The 11,682-nt window shown below is 37.6% G+C and overlaps 1 protein-coding gene across 1 annotated transcript; it reads right to left on the reverse strand.

Annotated features, from left to right (window-relative positions):
- Positions 1 to 100: 100 nt before the first annotated feature.
- LOC104156825 (F-box/LRR-repeat protein 21-like) lies at positions 101 to 10,077 on the reverse strand. Its single transcript, XM_009702001.1, has 6 exons — positions 9,982 to 10,077; positions 8,377 to 8,517; positions 5,341 to 5,792; positions 3,772 to 3,894; positions 2,889 to 3,060; positions 101 to 1,516 (listed from the first exon to the last, which is right to left on the reverse strand). The coding sequence occupies exons 3-6, from the start codon at positions 5,713 to 5,715 to the stop codon at positions 873 to 875; spliced, it is 1,314 nt and encodes a 437-aa protein (XP_009700303.1). The 5' UTR covers positions 5,716 to 5,792; positions 8,377 to 8,517; positions 9,982 to 10,077; the 3' UTR covers positions 101 to 872.
- Between the last annotated feature and the right edge of the window lie 1,605 nt (positions 10,078 to 11,682).

Genomic DNA, 11,682 nt, shown 5'->3' on the forward strand with positions numbered 1-11,682 from the left:
AACGAAAGAATGGAACAGCATTCAGATGTCAGTCTTTGACTACAAAGACTTGAACTCTCCCAAATCCAGAAGCTACTCCTTACACTCTGGCAGTTTCCACAGTGCTTTGTCATTCATCCAAGCAATGAATCTACATCCAAACTTTTAAATTCATTAATTTTAACAAGGTCTCTTTCCTATCCATTTAATGCATAAGACAAAAAAACCCAACAAACTGTACAATGCAGTCTCTACAGTTTAGCTGAGCTGGCAAAATTATTTAAAGTGCAATTTAAAACTGGAAAGGTTTTTTGTAAGCAGAAGCTTATTTACCACAACATTTTAATATACTGGCATGAGTTTACACTAGATTATATTTGAGTAACCTGGGCTAGTATAAGTATTTTAATATACAAGCTTTTACATTTATTACATGAATATTTTGAAAAACAGCTGCATAAAACCTCATGACAAATAATACTGAACTCCAAGATGTATCCAGCTTCCCATAAAGACAGATTTCCTAAAGGAAAAAAGTTTCTCTAGTCCTCTTCTGACTACATTGGAAAGGCTAAACAAAGAAATGAAAAAAAAACCCCAAACCTTTAATATGAATGGATCATTTAAACTGAAGCTCAAAGAAGCCCAAGTTTACTGCAGTTTGAAGCACCTGTAAACCACAGACATACTTTCAGAAGTGTTAAGTGCACAATCTATTTTCTATTTCAGTATACAATTAACATTCTAGGATGATTTGCTGTTACACTACTTGAGGTTCTCAAGGTAGAAGAACTCAAATCTGGAAATAAGTTTTCACATTTTAATTTTAAATTCTTTATTTGCATAGAAAGCAACACCCTGATTCTATCACTTTATCCACAAATGTAGAGAATTTACCATGTTGGCATCATATCAGGAAACCACATTCTTCCAAGGTGTTTGGAGACTTCCAGATGAAGTCGATCTAAGCTATAATCATTATCTGGAATCAGTACCTCCTCCATTATAGAAAGCTGGGTAAGCCTGCCCCCACACATCTTTACAAATTCAATAAAACCTCTGCAAGTTACTTCACATTCACCAAGTCCCATCGCTGTTAAGTTCTTACAGCGCTCAGCAATCCGAATAAGTTCGTCGTCCAAGGGTTGAAGTCCATTAGCACACACAACCAACTCAATTAACCTTGGGCAATTCATGCCAATACGACCTAACATTGCTTTGCTTACTGCACGACCAAAGTAAAGGTGTGTAACAGGGGTTTCCTCTCGGAAGAAAGCATCAAATTCTTCTTCATATAAGAAGAAATACATCACAATGTTGACTTTGGGGGAGTGTTTAACAAGAGCATCCCAGCTTTGCTTTTTGATAGTGTGAAATTCAACTTGTCCAGGATTTTCACTCACAACGTCTATGCGTAGGTGTTCGAGATCAACATGTTTTTCACTTGAAAGAGCCAGCAGCAGTTCATCACTTAATATGTAGTAGTTCAAAGCCAGCTCCTTAAGTCCATGACACTGGTCAGCAACACAAAGAATTCCTGAGGAACAAAAAAATTACTCTGTAAAATGAGAAGTGAATACAAGCACAGTTGTTTGCTGTAAAGCTCAAGCAAGTAATAATTCTACTGGCTTGAGTATTCATGCCTATATGCAAGACCCATGAAATATCATAAAGTGATAGATATCCACATCCTTTTATGAGGTTTTGGCCATAAACACTTATCAGTAAAAGAAACAAGTCTAACTAGTCACATTCACCTTGGATCTGCATCTCTTTTTTCCTCTTTATCCTTCCCTGGGCAGAATTTCCTCAACTTTAAAGAAGCAACTGAAATCAGGTAAGATTCAGCTGAAGTTGCCACTGTTCCCTTCCCTAATACTCCTTCCTTCAGCATTCATCTAAGCATTCTATTTAAATGACCACCAGCAACCTAGTTTAAGAGCTATACTGAAACAGATTCCCTCCCTCAATTAAGACACAAACAACTTAACTGCTCTTAATCTGTTGGAATACAAAGTACACAGATTAAATCTTTTGTGGACTCTGGAAAAGAATATAGGAAAGAGACCAGACTAGGACTCCCTTTCCCTAGCACCAAGGTTTCAGGAGAAAGGTAAGTGAGAAGGGACCCAAAAGCCCTCTGAACTTTCTGGTAAGCCTGTATTTTGAAGGGAGTGAGCCCTTCACCAACCAATGCTAAAATAAGCAAGTTCATACTACCAGATCGGGACACACGAGGGCACTACAAAAACTGAAAGCCTCTCAATCTTACACTACCAGTTTTTCAAATTTGTACACACTCCATGTTTTTTTAAATAAAACTTTGAAGTAGTAACACTTTTGCTCAGTAAGTTAAACTCACACAACCTTGCAAAACAGTTATTGACAACTGCTTTCATCTCCTTTATCCCACCAACCAGTAGCTGATTCATGGGTTGGGGATTTTGCATGTGTGTTCCCTCAAAACGCCTGTTAGTAAAGTTCAAAGTCGCACATGTTAAGCAGCACACCATTTGGTTACCCTTTCATAGAACTGGCAATGAACATCATGTCCCTGGAACATGAGTTGAAGGTTTGCACTAATTTTGGAGGCTTTTCCTCCTCAAGGCCTATCATCAGAGGTACTGAAGCGGCTGAGAAGAGTGTAAAAAAAATCCCCAGGATTTCAGAAGATGCAGTCAAGCAAGGAGCACCTCCATCTTCATTAATCCAACTCATTCAGTAACACAAAGACAGTATTCTTCTTCCCCTTCCAACTGTCCAAAGCCAAGACCAGGTCAATAAAACACCTCTGCTGAGAGACTCAGAAGAGCACTAGGAGTTTTATGAATAATTTGTTTCAAACTAAGTCTTGACTATTGTTTTACGATACTTTACTGCTACATTTTCCATATATATTCTCTACTCACCAGCAGGTGATACATGAGGACAGCTGCTCATTTTTAGCAGTTTCAGAGTATCACTATTGTTAGCAACAAGAACCTTCAAGGAAGGATCATCAAGTGGTGTGTCATCTATCTTGACTGATGATAATGATTTGGAGTTTACAAAAACTACTGTCAGCGCTGAAGCAAAATGAGCCTGTTTTGAAGAAATTGAAAGAGAGAAAAAAAAATAATCTTGTTAAAAGATAGGCAGAACTTCAGCATCTAAACCTCAGGTTCTGCACACACAGAAAGTACAAAAATAATCCCTTCTTAGGCATTCGCTTTCTTGTGTAACAAAGAAAGGCTTATTTGAACATGAACATAAGAAATCTTTGTTTAAAAATATGCTGTTGCATGCGACAAAAATTAACTTTACACTTAGTAGTTAACTCATCCACTCTGTACAGTGCTTCTCACTGTAACAAAACAGGGATAAGTGGACATACTGATGAGCCTGAAGTATCTAGAATTTATCTGCAGAAAAAAGGAAATGGCATTTATTTTATTTTCCAGAAAGTAACTCTGCTGTGACCTATATAGTCAAAGAAAAAAAATCTCCCAAATATTTTAACAATATGTCGCAGCATGCAGTCATTGTATCTTTTAACCTCGAAATGAGGAAAACTCAAGCCTTCTAAATTATCCCCCATCTCTACACCACAAAGTATCAACATTACTAAATTTAATGAATGGAATCAATGTTTAACTATTTTCCTAATACTAATGGACGCCACAAATGAAAGAACATATGCCAATAAATACAGACTTTCATAAAAATTATCATCAACTGAATAACAACACAGTAAGAAAGCTGAGGTGGTTTACAAGTGAATTAAGTCACTCTAGTTAGTTTGTAGAACATTACCTTAGAGACATTCATGAAGCTTGGTTTTGCTGTAGAAATCAAACCCAGTGTCTTGATAGAACAGTTCACTAACCGAGAAAGGATGTCACAGGCTGCTTCTGCTGACTCAGTACTACTATCAACCTATAAAAGCAATTTAAAAATAATGAACTCAGTCTTTATTATTATTTAAAAATAGCATCATGGATGCCCAAGACCGCAAGTTCCACACCCACTCAGCCGTACTGCACCAGACTGCATTTACCACAAGGACAAAGCGCAACGTTAATTAGAAATTTAAAGACAAAAAAAGAGTTCAGGAAAGTTACTATCAGAAAGTTTTCCTGAGTATGACTGCTGGGTACTGCTAGTATGAACAGAGAGCTTAAATCTAAGCCTGCTCTTCAAATAACCTCATGCCTTCCTAAACAACTGTAATTAGTACTGATGTTATGATAGATAGTGGTATGTATACATCTTTTTTAAAACGCCAATTCTAGACTATTAGAGCCAAAAAGAGACTTGATAAAGCCTAGATACCCTCCAGCAAACAAATCCATTTTACCTGGGGACACCACCTTTGCATCTTGAATAATGAACTGATTCTCAATTCATCTATAAGCCTGATGACTACCTTTGGACAAATCACTATTTCATCTCACCTTCCTCCTCTGCAGTAGCTGAGATGGTAAAAGAGTAGCTGAAAAAGCATAAAAGTTGCATTAAGACATTATTATGCAAATTCATTATAATCAGTTACATGAAGCACAGAAGTTACAGGTATTTAATAACTGATTATCCATGAACTGCTATGCAACCCAATCACGATGTCTCCAAATGTAAACCTGCTACTAGTGCTGAGGAAAAAGAAGCTTCTGATTTTCATCCTAGCTTTAATATCAATCCTTTCTTCTGCTTTTCCTTCACAGCTTAGAACTATGACATCCTCTAAGGAGGAGTGACTGCAAAAAAGTGAACAAAGCACCTGTAATTCCAACTATGATCTTCTCAGATAAACAGAGTAAACTGTACCAAATATTCAAATGAAAGAAGCCCTGCATTTATGCAATCCTGAGACTACAAACATAGTATTCATTTAAAACAAGTTTACTGTTATTTAATTATGTCCTTATGTGCCAATCATCTGAATGTATGGGCACAGCATCTTTCTCCCTTACTCATACAAGCATGGTTCTAAAATTTCAAGACATTCTTCACTGTACAGCCTTACTTTACAAACAAATTATATACACAAGACAAATTTATTTCCTCAAATGCTTCCACATGTCAGAAATATTTATCTGCACAATAATCTGAGTACTCAGATTGCTACTAACATCGATTCACAGAAACTACATGTTCTGTATATTCTGTCCCCAGCACTATATTGCATGACATTAGCTCTTCCTGTACTTTGTAGAGATTAATGTAGAAAGTGGAAGGAAACTGTGTGCATGCACAGAAATAAACTGTTGCAGTTTTAAACAGAAGACTTCCCAGGTACAGCACGTGAGCCAACCGACACAGAGAAGCTGTATATATTACGCATAGTAACGTGACAAAACAAGCCTCCATTGATCCAAGACTTACCTTGAAGCTGACGTATTGCAGATGATCAGCATGTCTCTTGATAATCTGCTGAATGAGATCAGGATGTGTGGACTTTAAGTAAGAAGTAGCTGGCTGGCTCAGTTCAAATTCAAATCTTCTCCAAAGATCTGGGATGTGAAAAATTTCATTCCACCTTCGACAAACAGAAGATGCCCTGGCTCGATCTACTAAAGGTAGAAATTGAAAAATACGCAGAATAACATGGTGTGGCAGGCTTCCCCAGTCCATCGAGGCATGCAAGTCAGATTCACCAAACACTGAGCCATATAAACAAGTTTTCTGTTTTTTGCTTTTCTGTGATGTTTGAGAAGCTTCATTTTCAACCACAACTTTCTGCCTAGCTCTCTTCATCATGACAGTTTCAGGTACTGGAACGATCTGATGTATTCAAACTGCACAGTTTCTTGAAAGGTCTCACGTACAGTAGGCCTCTAGAAGAATACAGAACATTAGGGGAGGAAGGTAGACAAGGCAATGGAAACACAGTAAGAGATAACAAGTTAGTAAAATTTAAATATAGCATGATAATATGAAAAAAAAGTAAGTCCATATGTCAATATCCAGCGCACAGATGTTAGCAAGGACCTTCTTTCTTGATACTTTTTATTTTGTATAACTTGATATGAATCTGGAGAACTTGGGTATTTTAATTTACCAAGCATAGTTTCATGTGTTAGTACTTCATAGTATATAAAGCACTTTGCAGGAAAAAAAAAAAGTATTTAACAGCAATTTAGTTTAGCAGTAGCAAATTGTGTATGTTTAAGTTTAAACTCAGCAGACAAACTATCCAAACAAACTCACGATTCCTAAAAGAAGTTTATCAACTACAGAACCCAATGCATAAATACCCTTTTAAACACTGATGAACTTGGAACAGATGTGTTCAGAAGAGTCAGATTAAAAAGTTCTGCCCACTTCCACTGCTTTGCTTTGTTGGTTTTTAGTTTGGTTTGTTTTTTTTTTAAATCATGCCAGGCAGAGGAAAAAATGTTTGCACAACTAAGAGCAAAAAACTTCAGAGGCTACTTATCAGAACAGGGCAAAGTAAGGTTCACATGTTGTTTTTCAAAAAAAAGAAAAGGACAGGGACCTTGGTATACAGCAAACTGCATGAATGTACTTCACTGAGGAATGTTTGCCACATGAGCCAGAGTTCAGAAAAGAGCAGCGTAAGGAAGAGCTCTGCTTTCACATGCTGAAGCAGTGCAATCTACTCAAGGCCATTACAGACTGAATTCTGTTATTCAGTCAATCCTCAACAACTGTCCTAACTGTTTCAAATGCCACTTCATTTTACAGTGGGATGAGGCCCCTTCTCAAATGTCTTACCAATTAGGTGTTCAGCCAGACCATGTCTCCTCCCAACCAGTCTGAAGCTAAAATTTTCAAAGCAACCATGCATTCTTCAAGAACAAACAGAACACATTATCTGTTTTTACTGAACAATCTTCCACGGCAACCCTCACAGCATGCTTTTTCTGGACTGAAAGTTTTCCATAGTATCTTCGTTATGGGGGGAAAAAAAAAAACAAAACCAAACCACAAATCCAGAAACAGCTGCCAAAACAGACTATGCTTTCAAAAAACTTATCTGGCATTTTCCCTAACTTATAAAACCCAATCTGTACGGCTGATGAGGTGTCTAACAAGCAAGTATAACTTCATTTTTATGAAAAGAAAGCATATGCATACTTTGAGAAGTGAGAAAGAACAACCTAGCCAATTAATCAAGAGCTGTTCACATGACCAGCTTCACTACTGACAAACCGTCTCAACCATCCAGGAATTTATTCTAGCAGTCATTAGAAATCTTCACTCAGTCTCTTTAAAGTTCCATTTATGATACCGATAGGTAACATACGTAGAAGGATAAGCTAGCAATACTCTCTACATTATATTAAATAACATAAAGCTTTTCTTCCCTGAATAGACACATGTCCCTCACATTAACAAAGGCAGCGAGTCAACGAGAAGGAAGAACAATATGCTCCAAAACGAAGTAATATTTCTAACAACACATTAGTGTTACTACGTAATGAAGATGCAAGCTCAGCATGAACAAATATTTTGTTACTAGTGCATTTTATCAAATTCTCATCCACACAACCATGTTTTAAGACTTTTGAGTGCTTCAAGTCACACAATGAATGGGCTTTCCAAAGCATTAGATGTGGACGTAGTACTTAACCATTACATAACTCTCTCTTCTAGATGCTCACAGCCTTGCTAAATTCAGCAAAGGCTAAATTGAGTCAAATACCTGCTTTTTTTTCACCCCCCCTCCTCCTTCTTTGGGAGGAATTACAAATTTAGCTGTTTCCTATAACTAAAGTCCAGAACAAAATATGAAATTAAGCAAATGCTGTTGTCCGAGAAGCTTCTCTAAGCTTTTGCTATTCTTAATGAAAACTGCAACACCTGTGTAAAATTTAAGCTTCTGATAAAAATGGAAATTTTCACTTTCTTATTTGAAATTTGTACGAGCTTCACAGGTGCTGTTTTGGCTCCCACAAATAACCTCTGGCATCTGACAACTACCAAAAAGGGCATTCCTCTAAAACACAAACCAGGCTATAGACCAGGAGCAGCATATCCAGTCCAGATGTACGAAGAGACGGGACAAGGTATGCATGGCGTACATAGTATCTATGCTCTCGCTGATGGAATGTGGCCATTAACTTGCACTTGTTGCTACATTCCTTTAATACTGGTAACTCCAGAATTTCTATTGTTAGTATTCCATATTGCAGTACTTTAGATCTAGCAAAATTACATTGTATTACTCACTGTGGGATGCAAAGCCATAAAAAGGTTCCATTGGTTATATATCATAAAGTTTTTACCAAACATGAAGCCCTAATATTTACTGTGAAAATGTGAATGCTTATTTCGTTCTGAATCTTTAAACTATGAACAGTATATATTTTAAAACACAACTGAAGCTAACTAAATTATAGTTCCATGTGGTTAAATCCAGTTAATATTCAATGAGAGGTTTACATGCACACATACCTCCAAAGAATGTGGAAGTTCCTGTCAAGTTACCAGCACCTTTCTGGTATCTGAACATCCATCCCACTGTTGAGTCATCCTGTATGTGTGCATGGATTCCTTAACCAGAAGGCAGGGATGGGTCCCAGGAGATGAACTGACCTGTGCAGCCACCGACCAAAGAAAAACTGTTTCTGTAACATCTGGGAGACCCACAGGAGGGACTAAAATCAGTTTTGGAACAAGGACTGAGATGAATAGTACACATTGCAGTGCAGGGCAGTAGAACACCACAGTGTGACAAGCAATTTAGTTTAACCAAACGTTATCTGAAAACTGTTGTTTAACTAATGGGAGGATGTAATTCCTGGTACAAAACTAGTTCTTGCATTAGCTACAATTTCAGTCCCATCAGTACTCATATGCAACACAGGCACACCTCTGGATTCTTGAATATTACCTAAAGAAATTACAAACCTGGATAAGAAATGTTGATTTTTTTCAGCTTAGTGTATACCAAAAACACATGAACCAAAATAGTTATACTTAAATATATGACTTCTAATATTTTAAAATTTAAGGACTCTTGGCTTTAAATATCACACACTTTTACCCCAAAAGCATGCTTACTGCATCCTGATAGTCTTGACAGTAAACAAACAATTTTGGCTAATTAAATTTTGTATGGGGGGAAAAAAATAGATGGCGATGAGGTACAAATATCCTCCCATATACTAATACAAAAAAACCTACCCTGTGTCCTATTATGAAAGAGTATCTTGGCCTGCTATAAGAAAGTATACCCAAAACCTCCAAACTCAGTTACCCATTTTACATTATTTGAAGATGGCTTAATGGAAAGCTATAGGAACAGCAACACATATCTTACTAAATCATGACAGATTTGAAACAAAAAAGTAGACTTAGAAACTGAAGCTGTTTACAAAGTATTGTGTTCAACCAGTAATAACATCTTTAGAAACCTTCTAACACTGAACTTTTTTGTTTTTCTTTAAAAGATGGGAGACTTGAGGCTTTACATTCTCCCAGGTCATATCATCATCTTTTGAAAAACTACCAAGTGAATATCAGCTTTATAGTTGTAAAGTTTAACACAGGTGTAGTATATGGGTTAATTATGAATCCAACAAGAGAAGCAGCCTCCATCTCCTAAGCAAAATCAAACTCAAGTACTGAAATCTGTGCAAGTAATGCTGTTGCTCAGCTCACACATCAGAAAATGGAAGAGCTGCATAGTCATGCTTGTCTATAATTAGAAAGTTGATATACATGAGTAACTCTGCTCAGAGATGGCATCTGAAGAAGCTTGTAATTTATGGTGGCCTTGTATTGCAGAAACAGTCTAGAAGTATTACACGTTCTCCTGTGAAAGGAGCAGACTGTCCCTTTGCTAACTCTGCATGGCACATAAAATTCATTTGCAAAAGTGCTGTCAGTTTCTAACACATAAAAGGTAGGTTTATAATGACACATGTAAACAGAATACATAAATAACATTATAATTGAGAGTGTAAAACATTGAGATGCAATTTAGAGATTCAACACAGAATAGCATTAAGTATAAGCTTATAAACAGTGTGACATACTTTGAAGCAGCTTTCTTACCTAAAAAATGCTTCCAAGTTGCAATAGGCAATAAATGAATGAACTGAGGCAGCTGCAGCCATGGGGCACTCACAAGCATCTGTCTGCTTTCCCCTCCTGTCCAGATAAAATGCCACAAAAGCCTTTATTAGCTTTGAAAAAAATTAATCCTTGTATTACATCCCACACAAAAACGATAGGAAAATACATTGAAAACAATTTATACATTTTCTTGCTTTAGTAAAGGAGCTGGAGGGCATCATCTTAACACAAGGTAGTTTATCCCATGTTACAAATACTGTGGCATTGGTAGAAATGTGAGATCAAATTAAGTATAAAACTGACAGGAAACAAGTGTTGCAACTGCCTTTACATTGTACTGGGCAACAGTACAACATAAACAGTAAGTTATTCATTATTTGAATCAGAATCGTTTAGGTTGGAAAAGACCTTTAAGATCATCAAGTCCAACTGTTAACCTAGCACAGGCAAGTCCACCACTGAACCATGTCCCTAAGTACCACAGCTACGCATCTTTCAAGTACCTCCAGGGATGAGGACTCTACCACTTCCCTGGGCAGCCTGTTCCAGTGCTTGACAACCCTTTTGGTGAAGAAATTCTTCCTAACATCCAAAGTAAACCTTCCCTGGTGCAACTTGAGGCCATTTCTTCTTGTCCTATTGCTTGTTACTTGGGAGGAGAGACCGATCTCACCTGGCTACAACCTCCTTTCAGGTTGTTGTAGAGTGACAAGGTCTCCCCTCAGCCTCCTTTTCTCCAAGCTAGCAATACCATTAGTAGTGAAGTCTGGTAAATACCACTGTCTATAACTACCATTGTGATCTAAAAGTCATGAAAAACATAGAAACAAAACCCCAAAATGTTTTTCCTACCTTTTTCCCTTCATTGGCAAGGCTGCCTATTGGCCTGGGGAACTATGTGACAGATGATCAAAACACAAGAGGCCACCTGGCACAGCTTCCTCCCACCGAAGGTGCAGCAGCCCTAAGTCACCACCTGGCCCAACCCTGGGTACACAATCACACGGCAAGAAGCAAGACAGGAGCTGCAGTCCTTCAACAACAAACCACCCAGCCTGCAGCCTCCTCCCTGTTTATGAGCTCCCAGAAAACAGATGACAGTCTGTACAACCTGGCAGGTGTATCACAAACCACCATAGTGAGGGGGCTTAAATTAAATGTCCCCTACCTCCCCCCTCCCCTATTTTCTTGTAGTACTACATTACAGATAAGTTTGTGTTTCAGTGTCTTCCATCACAAGCAATCATTCAAATCTTTACCCCCAAGAATATCACTAAGTTTGCTTTTATAAAAATACACCAAATAACCGAAATCTTCCTCATGATAAACTTCACATGCCTATCATCAGGGGGAGGAGTATACCCTTCCCTCTGTTCCAAACTCAGGATTTCAGTACTCTTCCCAACACTTCTCAGTGTGGCTGCAAGCAAAATAACTGTTAATAGTAAAATAACATCTTAAAGTTAAGAAAAGGACAGTAACATCCTTTTATAGTAAGAAACGTATCAAATATAGTTCTATTAATGTAGTTGATAAAGACTAGCCACAATGTTAATGAATTTCACAAAGGTTTGGACTGGTTACCTGTAACAGCTGAATACTTCCCTCTAACCACAGGCTACCTCCTGATGAAGTGACCTGTTCTAGAATCCCTCAGTGCAGATGGAAGTTTATACTTTT

This window comes from Cariama cristata, unplaced genomic scaffold, assembly GCF_000690535.1.
Source record: "Cariama cristata isolate BGI_N322 unplaced genomic scaffold, ASM69053v1 scaffold10056, whole genome shotgun sequence".
Classification (NCBI taxonomy): Eukaryota; Metazoa; Chordata; class Aves; order Cariamiformes; family Cariamidae; genus Cariama; species Cariama cristata.